Source organism: Chionomys nivalis, chromosome 10, assembly GCF_950005125.1.
Source record: "Chionomys nivalis chromosome 10, mChiNiv1.1, whole genome shotgun sequence".
Classification (NCBI taxonomy): domain Eukaryota; kingdom Metazoa; phylum Chordata; class Mammalia; order Rodentia; family Cricetidae; genus Chionomys; species Chionomys nivalis.
In genome coordinates this window covers 28,269,151-28,288,533 of record NC_080095.1, presented here as the reverse complement: position 1 = coordinate 28,288,533, position 19,383 = coordinate 28,269,151, and the positions used below count along the sequence as shown (strand labels likewise).

The 19,383-nt window shown below is 46.5% G+C and overlaps 1 protein-coding gene across 3 annotated transcripts in view; it reads right to left on the bottom strand.

The window, feature by feature from the left end:
- Ptpn21 (protein tyrosine phosphatase non-receptor type 21) overlaps positions 1-19,383 on the bottom strand; it is a 62,772-nt gene continuing 43,389 nt past the window's right edge. For all 3 annotated transcript variants that reach the window (XM_057782651.1, XM_057782652.1, XM_057782653.1), the window contains 9 exons: positions 17,990-18,050; positions 17,301-17,385; positions 12,602-14,046; positions 7,506-7,643; positions 6,551-6,772; positions 4,545-4,673; positions 4,131-4,365; positions 3,485-3,645; positions 1-2,968 (listed from right to left, as the gene is read on the bottom strand). In XM_057782651.1, coding sequence (XP_057638634.1) covers positions 2,840-2,968; positions 3,485-3,645; positions 4,131-4,365; positions 4,545-4,673; positions 6,551-6,772; positions 7,506-7,643; positions 12,602-14,046; positions 17,301-17,385; positions 17,990-18,050 — 2,605 coding nt within the window. In that variant the 3' untranslated portion in view covers positions 1-2,839. The remainder of the gene's footprint in view (positions 2,969-3,484; positions 3,646-4,130; positions 4,366-4,544; positions 4,674-6,550; positions 6,773-7,505; positions 7,644-12,601; positions 14,047-17,300; positions 17,386-17,989; positions 18,051-19,383) is intronic.

Genomic DNA, 19,383 nt, shown 5'->3' with positions numbered 1-19,383 from the left:
TTAATATATATGGTTATATTTTGTCGATTTTCTACAATATTAATATATCTTTCTATCTGAAATGAATTTAGCCATGCCATGATATCATATAGTCCTATATCATGACCCTGTCCTCCTCATCTGTGTTCCAAATAGACATTTCTTAGACATTTCTCTTCCTGGAAGTTTCTTTTTTTATAATGGTTTATTTATTTTTTATGTGCATTGTATTTTGTATGTGTGTGTGGGAGGGAGTCAGATCCCCTGGAACTGGAGTTATAGACAGCTGTGAGCTGCCATGTTGGTGCTGGGATCGAACCCAGATCTTCTGGAAGAGCATTCAGTGTTCTTAACTGCTGAGCTATTTCTCCAGCTCTCTTTTCTGGAAGTTTCTAAAGAAGCACACCTGTTTAAAACATTAATTAAATTCTAGGCGTTTGTGGATGCTTCACAGTAGGAGTTCCTGAAGAAAACAACTGGTCACAATTTAACATTTTAGTTTATACTCTAAGATGAGTACCCCCTAGGCTTAAAAAACACAACTAGAAATTCCAACACAAGCCCCCAGGAAAATCTGGAATTTTCCCCCAAGAAAGCTGGTGCCAGAAATACCAAAGTTAACTGGTAGAAACATTGGTTTGCAACTGTTTGTGTGAGAATGTACATTTTGATATTTTTGATATGAAATCAATACCATCAAGGAACTAAAAGCCTCGGTGACACACTGTATAAATCTGACAGACAGTAACATTCTCAATTCAGACTCTTCAGTAAACCTTTTAAGCCTTAATATTTGAAATAGACCTCAAAACTTACATTATTCCAAAATTCAATTATGTAGAGGTTTTTTTTTTAACTCAGAAATTTTCTCGTTTGCTAGCTGTAATTAAGTTTAAAATTAATGTTTCGTAGAAGTGATGTCAAGCGTACAACATCTGAAGAGTGACAGGTTTACGCAGTGTAATTTTGCCCTGAAGGAATTTACTTATCAAGGTATTGCAACACGAACACAAACATGCCATATATTACTCTTTAATTAAAGTTTTGTTTTACAATATGTTCTTGTCGGTGGGATATTTCCAGATGTTTAAGTGTGATAGAAAAGCATCTTCAAACAATGTACCATTGGAAGAAAAAGTTTCAGAAAACGTTCTGTCCTTCATATGGTATGAAATGGAACATATACACCCAAACCTCCAATCCCGTCCTGGGGCGCGCCTTCCACGTGAGTTTACTGGGTTTAGCTGGGCTGACACATGTCTGTCATGGAGGGTGAGGCTCACCACAGGGTCAAATCAGAATGATGGCAGAACATCATCATTTAGGAGCTAAACCTAGACCTGACATTCTAGAAGGTCTACACAGTGAACCAAATTCGGGGGGGGGGGGGGGGCTCAGATAAAGGTGCCAGCTTGTCCTCCACTTCTCACACAAGCCTAGCCCGGGCCAAGGACAGCACTCTGCCCTTCGAACCTGACCTGGTTCTGACCAGCAGGATGGAAAGGGGATGGAAAAGGAGGACCAACTTCTTAGAACTGATCCTGGGGTGAGGACAGGATTAAGGTGCTAAATTCAAGTACCCCCTGAACACCACAGCAATTTGTGGTGGCCCCATAAGTTTGGGCTGTGGTTTGGAGAAAGGAACCGCTCATTGACTGTTTCCTTCCTTCAACCAAAAGAAAACCAAGCCTCTTCAAGGCTTCTTTAATGATAATATAAACCTGAACATTTTTGTAGGGGGAAAAAATTACAAGGAACCCAAATAAACAAAGCACATCACTGACAATGGCAGACCTTGACTTCCCTTGCGTAGCCCTCTGGGGCTCACCCCCAAGCTCCCAAGACCCCACTCTCCATCCCAGCGTGATTATAGATAATACTGCATTTCTGTACCGACCAAGCCATCCTGCGTGGCCACCACAGGTACTTCCTCTCGTCCTGGTCATCTTACATACTCATAGTCCTTCTCTTTGAAACAGTGTCCACTGTTGTTTCAAATATAAAGCCGCATATATTAAACTCATTTTCAACAACAAAAAAAGTGCTTAAAACCATCCAATGCAATTGTTCTTCATTTTCAACCAAGAAAATCAAACTCATTTATGCTTATTGATAATACTGAAAAAAAATAGTGAATCTGATTCTTTGATTTTAAATAATGTGCCTTTATCCCCAACTTCACATTAACTGACTCACTATTACAACATGAGCTCTTATTTGGAAAATATAGAAGGTACAAATATATAGAACTTCTAGGATAAAAAACATTCTGAATATAAAAATGCTTTCTAGGTTTCAAAATAATACTTTTAGATTCTCTTTAGTTTTGGATTTGGTGAATAAACCACTTAGTTCCCTGTGGTTTTTGTTCTTAAACAAAAGCTAATAATGGTTTTAAATACAGGTACTCAAGATCCACTCAGTCTGTGGGCTGCCCCACAGAAAAGTTCAGTTTCTAACTAAAACCAAAACTATTTAGTCATAAAATTACATTATCAAAAACTAGCTTAAGATAGAAATCTGTGTGCCTTAATGATTGCCAGAACTGTCCAGTGCAGCTTCAGTAAGACAGAGAACCGTCTAGAAATACAGTCTCCAGAATATGTGCAAGCGCTGCAAACTGGGCAGGTGAGGCCAGGGCACCACGCCTGTCCCAAGTCCCACGCTCCTCCTCAGCCCTGTGATTAGGATGCTTCTTCAGCTCTTCCTGCAGCGCCTCCTGTTCGGGAGCTCCACATGGGACTCCTGGGGACAAACAGGAGCTGCACAAGCGCTTCTCTCTCTCTCTTCTCTTCCCTTCTTTCTTTTTTTAGCTGTAAACACTTCACATGATTGGGTCCCCATATAAACACGTGGGAGCTTAAATGAGCCTGGAGCTTTTGAGGAACTGCATGAGAACTCTGTACACAAACGTGTACTGGCCAAGCGTCTGCACCAGCATCATTCTCTGCTGTCTCAGCATGTCCAGCACTCTGGGGATGTCCAGCACCTAGTGGAGAGAAACCGCGATGAAGAGTACATTCTGAGGGGCAACAATACTGTCAGGCAGGCAGTCCCTGTCTACCAGAGCGCCTCCTGTGATCACCTGAGATCTGATCTGGTTTAGCTACAAATGTCCATGTGGATTATTTCTTCAACAGTCCCTCACCAGATTCTCAGATTCAACAAAAACACAGTATGCTAGGCACTGCCAGGACCTGATTCAGTGTTTCCCACACAGGCCACTGGCCAGCACTAATTGCTAGATGTGTTGTGTTAATGGTGTCACAGGAAACCCTAGATAAAAGAAACAGCCTTCCGTATTATATGACATCTGGATCTTTACTATGACAGTTAGAGCTGAGAACCTCGAAGTCAGGGCCTCTTATAAACAACACTGAGCATCTATGTTGTGGTCACCGTGTCCTAGGAAATGTGCTCAGAAGATACTGGACCTCTATGCCCTTCTCCTTCCCAGCCACCACCTCTCGCCATCAAGAATGCAGAACTCAGCCTAAGTCATCACCTCGTTGTGCTCCAGACAGGCGATCATGATCTCTGACAAGATGACGACCCCCGTTCTCCCTACGCCAGCACTGCAGTGCACCAACAGTGGAGGGTTGGGGCTCCTGGGCTCACTTGTACTGTTTGTATGACGTCGAACAGACTGGATCTCTTCAAGGTATGCTATGAAAAGAATCGGTGAAATACAAAAGCACTCAGAGACAACGGCATATATAAAGCCAGCAACCATCTCTATTCTCCCCACCAAGAAGATTGCAGATAAGGAGCACTGGGCACCAAGGGACCAGAGCCAACTATGGTGACTGCAGGCAAGTCAGTGCCTCAGCCCAAACGAGATGAAAGAGATATATGAGTTAGCTGTGGCATTCTACTTACGACAAGGCATCTCTTAAGAACGCCTTCTTGGGCTGGCAAAATGGCAGGGTGGGTGAGGGCACTCACCAAGACTGATGACCCGAGTTCAATCCCCAAAAGCAACATGGTGGAAAGAGAACAAACTCTGACTCCACACATGCGGTGTGGCACACACACACCCCTATAAACCCATCTTCTGTTGAAACAAGTGCAAAGCTTCTATGAAACAACAGAGAGGGACTACTGTAGAAACCTGAGATGAACCTAAGCTGCCCATAAACAAAGACACTTACATAAAAATCCTTTGAGGTCTTCAGGACAGCCATGCTCGGGCCAGTCTGTGTACTGCAGATGCCAAACTGTCCTCTCCTGGCCTGTGAGGAGGTGTTTCATCTTCAAGCCTGTTGTGGCATAGCAGCCCGAGTCCGTGCGGAAGCGAGTTGTGATCTTAAACCTTCCGTAGGTGACAGTGTTGTGCCTTGAGCCAAGTCTTGGCCAATACCTAAAGCTCTTCTCCCTGCCACCCTCCTGTTAAAGACACGCACAGTTCAGCAGCAGCACGCGAGCCAGCCTGGGGCACTCCTCACTCGGGCCTTCACGCAGGCCACAGCCTCACCCTGCTTTTCTCAGGTCAGCGCTCGTGTGGTTAACATAAATGGTTCTTTGGAGACCCAGAAAAAAACCCACCGAGAGGGATGTGCACTTACCTCCTCTGCTGTCACCATTGCGATAATTGTGATCCCCTGTTCCCACACCATCTGCCAAAAGTCCTGGCAGGTATTCTGTAATGGTCCCTGTGTGGCAATATAATCCCACTCAATTCCACTGACAGAGACCTAAAATCAGAGAACGTTAAAAGCTTAGTGTGTGCAAGGAATATATATATGTGCATAGCCGTTGGTGTGTTCGTGGTAACACTAAAAACTGACTGGGCTATTCAGCAGAGGATGGATACCTCTAGCTTCTTTATAAACATATATACCATGAGTTCATATGATATCCACGTGACTTGGAGCAATCTGCTCACCTCTCAATTTCAGTTTTATCTACAAAATGAAATAACTGCCGGTCCATGGGGTTGAGAGGACAGACAGCGGATGTGTGCGGTGCTTGGCTGGTTTGTAACAAGTGCTAAATAAGTAGCAGCTCCCGCTGTGACGCACACAAAACACCACAGTGTCCCAAATCACAAACAATTCGCCACAATGAAATATTAAATATTCTTGGAAAAGTAAAATCAAAATCTAAGTTAATGCCAGATATCTTCTATTGAGAGTGGTCTCCATCCTGAACTGAGTCAGATCACCCTCCACAAGGCCAAGTTTCCACTTAGGATTTAATGCTCCCCAACAAGGCTTTACAGCCCAGAAACCTGGGCTAAACTAGGTTCTACCGGTAACTGCCGACAACCATTTCTTTCTGAGTGTCCATTAAATGTTAAAGCCTGTGCCAAGCCCAGTTCCACACATCCTCCCTCTAAGGCTGCCAGGCCTCAGCACCAACTCTGAGCCCTCTCAGTGGGCTCCCTTTCAGCAGTAGCCTGTGGGTGGGCACAGGCTATCATAGCAGTTGGTTAAACAAATGGAGGTCTCACAGTTGGTGAGAGCTCTAGGAGCTGACTCAATCTGCCCAATTCTGAAGTTCATATTCTTTCCATGACTCCTCAATCTGTAGCTAAAAATTTTGAAACACAACTACAAAAAAAAATCATAATGTTATTCCATTTTTACCTATCTAGTCATAAAAGATGGGATGAGTTATTCCAAAGATATGTTTGGTTTCTAAATACACAATACCCATACAAAAAGCAAGGCAGTACATGCATTGATTCCTCAAAAACCATTAAGTATGCCTTTATTCCCACCACCTGGGAGGCAGAGACTGTTCTCTGGGACTTTGAGGCCACCCTGTATAAACAGGCCAGTCAAGGGGACATAGCAAGACCCTGTGTCAAAAACCAAAACCAAATATAAATAAAAGCCATCAAGCAGCACACACAGTGCCAAGTGTAACAAATCCTTGGAGGTCAGACTGCTATCAAATATGACATGGAAGCTGAAGAAAAACCAGGCACAACTCAATCCCTGGAAGGGGCGTTCTCCTTTCTGCAACAGAGAATCCAGCTAGTTGGCATGAGCTGAGTCTCTGTGCCACCTCCCGCTGTAGCAAGTGGAACACCACCCAGTTGCCCAGTTGACAGCATCAGACTGTTCTGGGGAGTGCTTCTTTAAAGAACAGAGTGACACTAGAGATCACAAGGAGACAGGACAGATGGCATGCTCCTAAGCAACAGCTTGTGTGAGCGTCCTCCTAAGTCCCAGGACAGGACTGGGGTGCAGCTCATAGAGCACAAAGACCTGGGCTTGCCATCACTGGGCCGCACACAGTTATGTGATGGGATAAAACTACTGATTCCGATTCAGCAGCTCCCGTGAGAACTGACAAGCCCCAAAAGAGTCTTCAGATTTAGGACAAAGTTCTACTGGCAGACAATGAAACGCCCCAAGTCCTGGCAACTATATGGGTGCAGACTGGCTACCACATGGACAGTGGGCGTGATCTTGGCTGCGTCTGGATTCTCTAGCTTATAACATAATTGTCACAATGACTCCAAATGGGATGTTTTCACAATACAGAGCCCAGTGTAAACCTTAGGTTCCTACAAGTCAGCCCTGGACTGCAGTGCTGGTGTCTGCCCGGATGCTCTTCTCACCTTAATATGGGACGCGTTGATGTAGCCAGTGTTGTTCTCCTTGGTTGGTACCAGCTCTACTCTCGCGTCATCATAGGGAAGCACATCTTGGAATCGATTTCTTTCTGCATTTTCAGGCAGCCGGGCTGTTGAGCACTCCCCATCAACCAGCCGCTTTTTAAGAATCCTTTCATATTCGGTGAAGACCATTCCTTGCTCCAAGCGCTGTTCCAGAATCTTACACTAGAAGATAGGACACGTGTGATGAGTGAGTCACATGTCATAGCTGAGTGGACTTTTGAGATCCGGTTTGCTGCTTCAAGGTCTAGCATTTTCAATGTGAAAGATTCTACATGAAACCAAATCAAAATTTTATAAGTCACAAAAATTAGAAAAGACGTAATGTTGTTGGCAAGATGTAGAGCGCAAAATTGAGTTTGAAAGTGAAAGCTAGCCTAAGGCGCTAAGAAATAGAACTCTAGAACAGCCCAGATTTTGTGAGCAAATGCTCTGACTTATAACAGAAGTGTATAAGACGCGGAGAGCAGCGGCAGGTGAGGGCCACCTTCAGATGCAGCTAATGCGGAAATAAACACCTGTCTTATTTTAAAATAAAATAATAATAATAAAAATTCACTATCTAATTTTGGTTTAAAAACAAGATGATTTCCAATATAATGAAAAGTCTGCTTTCTCTTCTATGTATCCGTTTACACATGTTCTTACTTTGAAGAACTAAAACAATCAAGGATCTTTAGAAACAAAAAACTTGATCAACATTGGAGCCTGAAATTACTTAAGACATTAAAGCCACACATTCGCTCCAGCTGTGACCCAGATAGCAAGAATTCCTAGCATTCATTTATGACTATTAAATTAGGCCAGAAAATTCACCAAGATTTCACGAGGGCCCTTTGGAGTTGCCTTCAGGATTGCTCCGCAGAAGCAGAGTGCCTGGCACCCTGTGCGCACTCACCCGTTCGTCGTTCGTGGCTCTGGTGGACACTTCCTTCCCTTCATCAGGCAGAGGCAATCGGGACAGGGAGAGTCCATTGAGGGCAGCCAGCTTAAGGGGACCAATTTTTTTGGCATCTGCTCGAGTCTTTTTCATTCCCTATAAGAAAATATTTACACACATATAGAGAATGTACCCAGACGCAACCCTTTCAAAAGCGAAGTCAGTGAGCTAAAGAGGAAACAAAGCAGAGCTCTCACTGCAAGCACCCAAGGAGGATTCCTTCCCACACAACTAGCTGTAGGAGGAAGATGAGCCTTTCAAGGCCAGAGCTCTGATAAGGCCTTCAGATAGAAGGCTTTGGCTCCAATTGGCTACAAGACTCTGTTGCAATGAAAGGTGAGGCTGTGGACAGGCAACATTCTTACAGAACTACCCAACTTTAAAATGTGACAGCACACAGAACAGAAAACAAGGTATCAGTGGGCTGTAACAACCTTTTTCTTTTCTTATTTTAAGACAGAGACTCACAATGTAGCCTTGGCTGACCTGGAACTCTCTATACATACCAGGCTAGCCTCAAACTCACAGATATTCATCTACTGGTCTCTGCCTCCTGAGTCCTCAGATAAATGCATAGCAGCCTTTACTATTTTTAAAACAAACAAAAATTTAAATCATTCTGAAAAAGAGAAAGAAGGAAGGAAAGAAAAGAAAGAAAGAAAGAGCCAGGTGATGGTGGCGCACGCCTTTAATCCCAGCACTCGGGAGGCAGAGGCAGGCGGATCTCTGTGAGTTCGAGACCAGCCTGGTCTACAAGAGCTAGTTCCAGGACAGGCTCCAAAACCACAGAGAAACCCTGTCTTGAAAAACCAAAAAAGAAAGAAAGAAAGAAAGAAAGAAAGAAAGAAAGAAAGAAAGAAAGAAAGAAAGAAAGAAAGAAAGAAAGAAAGAAAGACTGCTTTCACATATTCCACTCTACAGTCTTGAAGAACAATGCGACCTAGGCTGTCCCCAAAACGGTCACATTTCTAAATCAAAAAATAAGCCCAGCTGCAGGCTCTATCAGCAATCCAGAGCGGAAGGGAAGCATCAGTGGAACACTGTCCTAGCAGAACGGTGCTTCCCAAAGTTCTCACGCCTGGTTTCTTCTCTGAGGCAGGTAAACCTGAGAAGAAGTCTCCTCAAACATTCTGTAGAGTTACAAGTTTCAGTATTCAAAGAAATGGTTTCCTCAGTTCTTAGAAGGACTCCAGCTTACTCCAGCTCTGTAAGCCTAAAAACGCCGTGAGGCCAGGGCTGGAAGCACCGAGCAGAAACAAGAGAAAAGCCATTTGGTGGGGAAGGAAATGCTATACTCTAATTGGAGAGTATGTGTGGCCCTGGGCATATATGTGGAGGCGGCTAGAACATGGCACCGGGTATCTCCTCTACCGTTCTATCCCTTCTCATTGAAGGCAATCTGACTGCCCAGAAACCTGCTGGGATCCACGGACCTCCACCATACAGTACCGGAACCAGTCCGACCGCCCAGAAACCTGCTGGGGTCCACCGACCTCCACCACACAGTACTGGAACACAGTCTGAACGCCCAGAAACTTGCTGGGGTCCACCGACCTCCACCACACCGTGCTATGTCTAATAGCCCCCCCCCCACCCCCCGCGCCCGCCCGCAGTCGACATGGGGCTGGGGATTTGAACTCTGGTCCTCTTGACTAGACAGCAGGCATCTTACCCAGTGAGCCATCTAAGCCTATAGAATATTTTTTAACTTCATAGTTCATATTGCTTATGAGCTTCCCACATAATGCAATTCAGACTTAGAATGGGCAGAATCCTGGGTGTAATAAACTAACATCCTTCAGGTAAGTCACCTTTGCCCTAAAGCCTTACCTGAACAGAAATCTAAAAAGGGAGAGTGTGGGGGGCGGGGGCACAACACAGACTGCCACCCCGGCTAAAATGTTCTGAATATAGTCTGCACAGAACACAGCTGTGTGCTGCAGAGTTTAACAAGCAGCTCCCAAAGGGAAAGGTTCTTCCCTCCCTGGTCATTTCCATGGTGCCGACACAGTCACTGCCACGCCCCAACTGCCTAAGGAAGTCACCTGGCTCACAAGATTCCTAAAGCCGCACAGTATTGGCTGACTCGGTGCACTCTGCCCGAGATCCGAGGGCCCACACTGCCGAGCCAGATGACGGTGGTTCAACACCAGCTGCCAGTATCCCTTACCAGGCCCATGGTTTTCAATGCCAAATCTGCAGGGCTTCTTAGATGAGAACCACACTGCCCAGGCCTAAAGGATGCATGAAAGACCCAATTTTTATGCAGATGGGTGAGCACCCAAACCAGTCTGCCTTAGTGATAACAATCTAATCCCTGGAGGTGGAAGCCTGGGTGGGGAACTCTGAACTGTCCCTTCTTGTCTGCTACTTTGCTACTTACTCTCTGGTCTTCTGTTTTTTCTTTTTTCTCTTCTCTTTTAACTTTAGCTGGCTTTAGTGATGTCTGTTGAAAGTGACAGGATCGTGTGATGTCACCATGAAGGGGTCAGAGGCTAACAGGGGGTTAGCCTTCTCAACTCATGGGAAATTAGAAAACTAAACTCGTGATACATACAAACCAAGCTAATATTGACAAAGCACTTGTGATGTTTAAAGTTTTATTTTAGTCTCCCGGGAACGCTGAGGTCATCTCATTTACAAATGAGCAAACTGGGTCATGGAGAGACTAGATAGTTTGTTCAGGGTCACTAGCTGCCACTTTTATAAAAGAATCAGTGCAAAACAATAAAAAAAAGTCTTTCCTTAAAATCTGTTACATGGAAGCATTTGCTTCAGCAGGTAGACTTCTACGCCTAACTGCAGTGAGACTTAATGTTGACAAATGCACAGAAGAGAGATGACGGTCCCAGGCCGATAAGATGGAAGCCGAGGGATGATGCATAAAGGGTCTTGCCCATTGATGCACTACAATACCCAACAGGACCTATACTCAGACCCAGGCTGTTCACTTCTAGGACCTATACACGCCTCCGCGTATATCCTTGGGTAGGTAAAATCCCTGTGCAAAAAAGAGGCCAAAAGATGGTTCAACTATACAACTTCGCTAAAAAGTCTTAAAATATAATGTGAGAAGAAAATTTGTATTTTAAGAAAAGCAACTAGGGCTGGAGAGATGGCTCAGAGGTTAAGAGCATTGCCAGCTCTTCCAAAGGTCCTGAGTTCAATTCCCAGCAACCACATGGTGGCTCACAACCATCTGTAATGGGGTCTGGTGCCCTCTTCTGGCCTGCAGGCATACATACACACAGACAGAATACTGTATACATAATAAATAAATAAATATTTAAAAAAAAAAAAAAAGAAAAGCAACTAGATCAAAGCTTCAGTGTAAGCTGAACCTGCCAGACCCCATCAAAATATACTAAACTTCTCCCACCTTGATTTATTAGTACATTTGTTGGGCAATTACAGAAGATAATGGCAAGCTGTGTTACCTTGAGAGATGGGGGGGTAGAGGGGTTTGGTCCCCTCAACTCTGGGGAAGTTAGAGAATTAAAGGGGACTGTTCTCAGTGCAAGCATCACTTGGAATACTTGTGCGTCACATAAAAACAGTGGGCAGTTCTTACTGCATTGTCATAGAAGGCCCTGTCCTGCTGGCCTGGGGACTCAAGCAGTGACTGTGGAAATCCCCACACTGTCCCTGCCCTAATGCTGCTCAGCCTGTTCCCTCTACCATGGTCCGCTTCAGCACTGCCTTTGCATACTCAGAAATAAACAAAACTGAACTTACAATTCCATCCTTTAGCTGAGTAAAAGACTGTTAAACCTGAGCTCTTTCTTGGGGTGTTTTCTTGCGTACTGATCTGTCATAAGCATTGTGATCCTCTGAGCTTCCCAGCCTGCCTGGAGGCCTGCGTCACTTCGAGGCCCTCACACACTAGGCCGGAAGCACACATGCAGAAGCTCCTCAATCTTTGGGTCATCCTAACAGAGATGAGTCAAATGGACGTACTCTTCCCTTTGACTCGGTTCCAGTGCAGGTCACGGGTCAAGGAGTGAGGGCCATACAAGCTGCACCCCTGAGCAATGCAGCATGGTGACGAGTGGACACACGGCCAAACAGGACCATAAAGGCTAAGTCAGAGGCTGAAAAGTCAAAAGTGACTCAGTGCAGAGTAGCCAGGCCTTACAGGCAGATCCTACTCAGTAAAATGCTACATAGAGTGGACCTGGACCCAGAACACAGTGGAGGGAACGGGCAGGCGGAGACTGAAAGTTCCAGCCGGTCACTCACTAGTTGTACGACCTTGGAAAAGCTACTTGGTATTTCTGAGTCAGCATCTTCATTCGTGAAAGATGACCAACAATGGCTCATTATAAACTGGGCACAGCAAAGATGAAATCTCCACATGTGGTAAACGTTCTGAAAAAGACAGCTATAGAAAACAGCTCTGGCTCCTACATTTTGTTTTAAATGAATAGGAAGCGCTTCCCCGTGCTTATTAGAGGAGTAGCAAACAGCCAGCGTGTCTACAAGGGCCTTCTGTTGAAGGCCCGGTTCGCTCTCTCATTCTCGTAAAGGGACCGGAGTCACTCTCCAGACCACAGAGGCCATGGCCAAGACAGTCACACTGGATCCAGTCTTGAACCTTGACAACTACATAAAGACTTAGGGACACAGCCTCAGACGCCTCTCCCAAAACGTGACTTGGACAAAAAGAACAAAGGCTGTTCTGGGATGCCTTGTCACCCCACAGTATTTTAAGGGGGTGGGGGGAGGTGGTTAGCAAAGCAATCCTGGCTAGAGTAATGAACTGTCTTCTTCCTCAATGTTTTATTAAGACATTTCGGAGAGTCTTCCCACCCTCTCCCATAGACCTCTTCTAGGCACCCAACTTACCTCTAGCCAACCCCACTACCACCCTCACCAGCCCACAGCCTTTCCACAAGAACTCGCACGTGCCCCAAATAAGGCAAAAATCAGGGCTGACAGTTACTGAGAAAAAGTAAATCACTGAGAACCCTTGGTACTGAGGGAAGAGGAGACAGAACACAGATTCAGGGCCTCTCGTCCACACCTGAGGCACCTCTGCTCCTGGGCCAGCTTACCCCGAGTGGCGGAAGTCCTTCCACAGTGTTCTTCTTCCCAGAGAGGAGATCTGACACTGGCCTTTTCTTGAGAGAGTCCCTCCTAGCTCGGTACCTCCCTGAAGTCGTGAGGTCAGATTCAGACATGGAGGGGGTTAACAGCCCATCTCTTCGGGGCCGATGGGTCTCCACAACCAGGGGGACGGTGCTAATGGCCTTCACCCTCTTCTCAGGCTCCGTAAAATGGGATTTGGGCTCAAGAATATGCAGAGGGCCGGCGACTGGAGTCACCGAAGCACAGGGGTAGTTCAGCTGCTGCTCCTGGGAGTAAGCACCAGTCAGGCGGGGCTCGGACAAGGCCGAGACGGCGTGTGCTCTGCTGCTGTCCTCCTCCAGGTCCTCCTCCTCCTCGCTGCTGTGTATCAACATGGTGGCATCAGAAAGGGACTTCTTGTGGCTGTATCTGCCACTTTCCTGCTCTTCGCTCTCCTCTTGCTTTGTTCTGTCAGAGAAGACGCTGGACTGGGAGCCTGCTGAGCAAGTCCGCGGAGCCACATCTGCAGCTGAGGCTGACATGGTCCTCTCCTTGAGCCTCAGGCCTTCAAAGCCGTGTGTGAGTCCCGCAATTTCAATACTGTTTCTCTTCTGTAGGTGGGCATGCCGGGCTGCTGTGAGGGGCTCGCTGACCTCCTGCAGGGAATGGGCCACGGGCAAGCTGTCCTCCTGAAAGGTCTGCACTGAGTGGTGGACACGCCTGGTGATGAGATCCGGATTGCTGCTGCTGATGTAGAGGTGCCGGGACAGGTCTGGGGTGCTGTTGGCGGGCCTCGGGTACGGGTACGGTGGGGGTGGCCGGTACACCTGGGTTCTCATAATGTTTGGAGCTGGATAGTCCTGGGCTTGGAGCTGCACATTTGTCAGCTCGGGCACACTGACGGCACCCACCACAGGCCGCCTCTCAGCAGGGTAGGGATACGGAGACTGACTGTGGAAACTGTAGTTCAGATTAAATGGGTAGTGGGCCGACTGGGGAGAGGTAAGGTGTGCGTGCTCCCGGATCTCAGGCTGGCTGTAGACCAGGGCGTCGGGCCTGCTGTATGCGTAGGAACTGCCGATGTTGAGGTTCCGCAGCGAGTGACTGTGCCTGTCTGCATGCACCAGGCCTCTGTTGAGCTGCTTCATCACAGTCTCGTAGTCAGGGGTTGGGCGGTAAGAAGGGGGGATCAGGGCACTGTGCCGATGGGATGGGATGTAGTCGGGCCTCATGACGTCACTGCCAGTAATACTTGGGTTGGAGGACATAGGGGAGGGCTGCAAGTAGGGCTGAGGGGTATTTAAGGAGTTCGTACTGTGTGCACTATAGACGCTGCCGTTGCGGATGCGACCGCTGAGGTCAATCTGGGTTCTGTCCAAACTTGTCTGGGAATGACAATAGAATCCATTCTTGCTGGGCACAAAGATGTTATCTGAGGAAGGAAAAGGTTTTAAAAGATCTTTAAAATGTCTTAAATTGGACTCATTACTCCAGTCAAATACTGAGATAGCCCTGGAAGAACTTAACTTCTCTTGCTAAAACGACACAGCTTCAGCGCACTAAGTGGCCCTGGGAGCTTCAGCATCCTCGCCTATAGGATGGGGTAAGTCTGCCTGCTTAAATCTCACCTCTGGGATGACGAGGTCTGCCGCTGAAAGTGAGGTACTTAGGATCTGACCAAGTCTAAGCCCAATATTGAAAGTATAAATCGTATCACAAAATAATCTTTCTTCTGAAAGTTAAAAAGATGTGTTCTACTACAGACAGGAAGCAGGCGTTGTGCAGCACTGTGAAACTCAGAGGCACTGTTGAAGCACTGAGCCATGTGGGTAGGCACTGAGCTAGGGCAGGAGCCAACAATCTGTGAACATTTCCTTAAGTAAAATTTTAGTTTGTTTGCATAGATTCTTATTTAATAATAAAAAAAAAACCCCACTATCAAAGGGCACCAGTACAGCAGGTACAGAGCTTCCCGTCCAACAGGGAGGGTCACTGGTCGTGTAACTCCACCAAAGGCCCAGAAGCCAAGAAGAACCAGGCTAAGGTAGCTGGAGTTGCTCCACCCAGCCACCAGTTGAGCAAGATGTGGATCCAGAGCCGCAGGCTCAGGCTACCAATCCTACAGTGCCGGTGTGCCTGGCTGGGCTGGAAGAGGCCATCTTTCCTCCACCTGACCTGCACCTCAGCCGTCAGGGCCTACAGAAAGCATTGTCTGGGTGATTCAGTGGCTCCATGGGGGTGCAATGTCTGATAACTGCTGGGCACATTGTATTGGGCATGCAAGCAGCTCTGGGAAGGCCATTCGCATGCCTCTCTCCTGCTGCACTCAGCTGCCTTATCCCAGGGTTCTCCATCTGCAGAAGACTTGGCCATTGCCAAATCTCTAGATTCCTTTTTTGGTTACAGATTCCTCACCTGGGTTGTCTAGACCAGTGTGACACCTACCGACCTAGTGTCCCTGCCTCCAGGCTCTCTAAGAGCACACAGGACTATACCCCTTCATCCCTTGGTGCCAAACACATGCATGTGGCTAGGAACAGTAAGGAGAAAGTGAGCAGAAAGTTGAGAGCCAGTTTCTGAGGACCCCTCCTCCCATTTCCCCAGTGCCCTGACCTACAACATTACAGACAGAAAAGGCTCCTCCAGTCTGAGACCCCGATACAGGCTGACATGGAACAGAGCCCACCTGCCAGGACACAACAGACAAGGATTCTGATCAAGAAGTAAAGCAATTGAGAGTTTTAAATGTTGTTAGCACAGCAGAATCAGACCATCCTGGCTGAACAGGAGCATGTGGGCTGGAAGGTGGTTGGGATAAGGGTGTGTGGGTGACAGAGCAGAGGGGCAAAGCCAGGGTCCAAATAGAACAAGCTAGAGAGGAGCAAACTACCTGCGGGAAGCTGGATGAGAAGAATGGTAAGGGAAGGCTGAGGAGTACGGACATAGGCAGGGATGATCATGCACATAGGGAGGTTAGCGGAAGCTCTCTTCAGGTGAGTTGGGGATGCAACTGCTAGTGAAAGGAACAAAAGGATAAGGACCTTTGTGGAGCAGGGGGACAGGGAGGCAGGGGTACAGAAGATAGTGTGTGATGCTACAGGTTATGGGTATTTAGCTGAGTGGGGAAAATTACATGCATCTCAGGATCCACAGAACCAGAAGAGTGACTTCATCATAATAAAGAACCACAAAAACAAACAGACTTACAGGGTAAAGCAATGAGCTCCAATTTAATATTCAGTTTGCAGCAAGCCCTGCTAGTTGACACCAGTTCCTGAGAGACAACTATTCACTAGGGAGCCTCCATGCAGGGTGCCCACCTGTCTGACTGCGGGAAACAAGGCAAGGGTGGACCACGGGAATGATGTCAGGGTGGGAAACGAGCATCTGAGTCACCCTTAGAGAAACTCTTTGCGAAGGAGCTGCTGTGGAAGCCCCTCAGGAAAGAAAGACACCAGACAGGTCTTTGTGACACCACCTAACACTAACAGGAAGACGACCTAAGGGTGTGGAAAACCCCGGAGAGGGAGTAAGGGGGAACCAATGGGCTGGAGCATGGAGACATCACTCTCAGACCGAGTGTAGTAAAAAGGGGAAGATAAAATAACCCAAACCATTGTTTGAAGAAGAGAGGAGAAGAAAGAGCGGCAGGGTCATCATAGCCTGAAGTCAGAGGATGAGCAGCACAGAGACAGAAGGCAGAAGCCTTGTCCCCATGGTCAGAGAGGCTACGGTACAAGTACAGACAGGTATGTGCAAAGAAGAGGGGACAGGAATAGGACAGGCCCAGGGGACAGTGAGCTCATCACCACTGTTCTGCTCCGCGGTTGCCTTCCTCACTGTGGGGACGTCCTCAACACTGCATAGAAGATCTAGTTGTCTTTCTGTCTCCCCAGACCCCGTGCCCTACAGAACAGGCAACGAACCCCACTTCCCAGCAGCCCCTTCTCCTGTGCCACAGCACTCAGCACCCGGAGCAGCAGACCCAGTCATAGCTGGAACTGATGATAGCCAGCCATCTGCTAGGCCTGGAGCGCTCTGGTCAGTGCCCCCGGCATGATGGAGAAATTGTAATGCATGTTCTCTTAGCAAAATAATCGTGATCAAATTATGAGCAAAGGCCTTATTTCCACTATTATATTCTAAGCCTCTGTGTACAGAACTGCTCATCTGCACCCCCTTTCTGGCCTTCAGTGGTTAGAGGTTACAGATAAATGTCACACAGACGGTTGAGATTTGGCACGGAGGCGCTGCCGTACACACACAGCTGAAGTACCAAGTGCTGTGTCAGGCAGGGATAAAACATTTCTGGGTATCTTCTGTAACAAACAAACAAACCAGCATTGTTGGTTGCTCGATACGGTGGCACATGCCTGTAATCCATCACTTGGGAAACGAGGGCTGGAAAAATCACCAACTTAAGGGAAGTCTGGCCTAAAAGAGATTTCCAGGACAGGAGGCAGCTGAGGGAGTTGTCAGTAGCTACACTGGGGCTCAGCTGAGCCCCACACATTTCAGGAAGAACATGAAGCAGTGGCTTTTTCTGGGACCCCAGGATGGCTATAATCAGGACAGTTTGGGGCACAACTGCAATAAGAAACCATCCAGACTTCAAGATCTCTAGGTCTTCACAGAGTTACTCATAGATACAGCTGTGCACAGCTTTGCAGACTCAGTGTACTTTACCTTGGGAAGAAGCAAATGGCTCTGTATAATGTCCATTATAATGCAGCTGGGGTGGGGGAGGCATCGCATAGGGCTGGGGTTTAGGCTAAGAAATGGAAAGTTGGACATAGAGTTAAAACACATCGCCCATGTCAAAAAGGTAAAGTCATTCTTTGCTGGACTCTTTCTCCTCACTAAAAAGACCTTCTGCAGGAGTTAAATGTATTATAAATGGAAAACAACCACAAAAATAAAGGAAGTCTTAACATCTGTCAGTTCCAACACCGCCCACGTGGCAAAGTCAAGCCTGAGGCACTGACACCAGCGATACCAGACAGCACAAGAAAGTCTGCATCCAAAAAGTTATAAACAAGAAGGAATGGATACAAGCCTCCTTGTCTAAACCCATGAATAGAAAAAGCTTTTATGCACTACAAACCCTATAAGACAAAGTCATCAAGTAAATTAAATACCTACTTAGGATTTAACTGGCTAACCAGTTAAAATTCATAATATTTGGTTGTATCTAATATTTGAACAAACATAATAATACTAAGGTGAACTTACGGAAGTTACCATATCATTGGATAAAAATTATCAAACACCAACACACATTTGTGATTCAAACTCAACATACTGCCCAAAGCAGATTTTAATTAAAGAGAGTGGTATCGCTAAGAGATAAGAGGTGATCAAGTTCCTTTTCTTACCAGAGACATCCTGGAAGATGAGCCCCTCCTGACTGAGTTCAACGTGGCAGCCTGAGTTTGCCTGTGGGAGAAGACAGCTGTGAGCCCAGCACACACTTCCTACAATACGACAATAAACCAGATCTAGGAAGGGAGCCGGTGTGGTGGCTCCCACCTGCAGCTGCGGCATGCAAGGGGCTAAGGTGTGCTGAGGTTTGAGCCTTGCTGTGAGTGAGGTCGGTCTGGTGGTGCCTGAATCACAGGTTGTTAGGATACAGACAGAGGAAGACACTGTCACAAAACAGCAATAACCAAGAGACATAGACAACTAAAACGAGAAAGATTCTAAGGCAAATGGCAAGGTCGAACGTGCCATAAATTACAGAAGAGAGTTGTCACTTCCTAATGTAGGACTTCACAGCTTCCCCAGAACAAAAGGACACACTTCTTTTTGAAAACACACACACACACACACTTATTTCTTTGCGTTTGTTTTACTGAAGTGTGAGTGGGTACGGCATAAACACGTGCATTAGATTCTTGCCAATGTTAGTAATGTCCATAATTTTGTCAAGGATTTTTAATTTACCAAGAGCGTGTGTGATGCACAAGTGATTAACACATCCCATGACAGTGACTGGCGGGCGCTCTAAGGACCATTACTAAAGCTCTGTCATCACAAAATAACAGATAAGTGTACTGACTCAGCGAATGTGCTTAAGGAAGCCTCTTTTCTTCTAAACTAGCATTATTCTTAGCATTCTGATAATGTCTGTATTACACTCGGAATATTTGCTTATTTTTACAGGACCTTTAAAATAAAGAAAACTATTGGACATTAGGATTTCCCACTAATCAGTAATGCAGTAATCAGGCGATGACTATGCACTTATGAGGGGATTTCTTTAAACAACTCTCTTTCCTATGCCTGGAAAACATTCAGGGTGCTGGAGAATAATGCACACTCGTTTCCTGGCAGTGAACTTTAGGGTTTTACTGTGCAGCTGTATCTACTTCCTAATAGACATGTCTATCTTTCCAATGTCATGTCAAGTATTCAGCCTGCAGGGTGCTTGTGGGTTTTTCTAGAGTGCCCCTTAAATGTACATAAGACACTGATTCTTGATATTTTGAAACTTACATTGCCTCTGGGTACTCGCCATGGTCCAGCCTAGGTTTAAAGAACTGTGTTCAGCCTACCAATGGCTCAGCATCTAGATGAACTGAGCTTTTAAGATCATTAAAGCTGGGTACGGTGGTGCATGCCTTTACTCCCAGCACTTGGGAAGCACAGGCATGCGGATTTTTGAATTGGAGGCCAGCCTGATCTGCAGAGCTATTTCCAGGACAGCCAAAGCTACAGAGAACCCTGTCTCAAAACATTCCCCACCACCACCAAAAAAAAAAAGCATCAT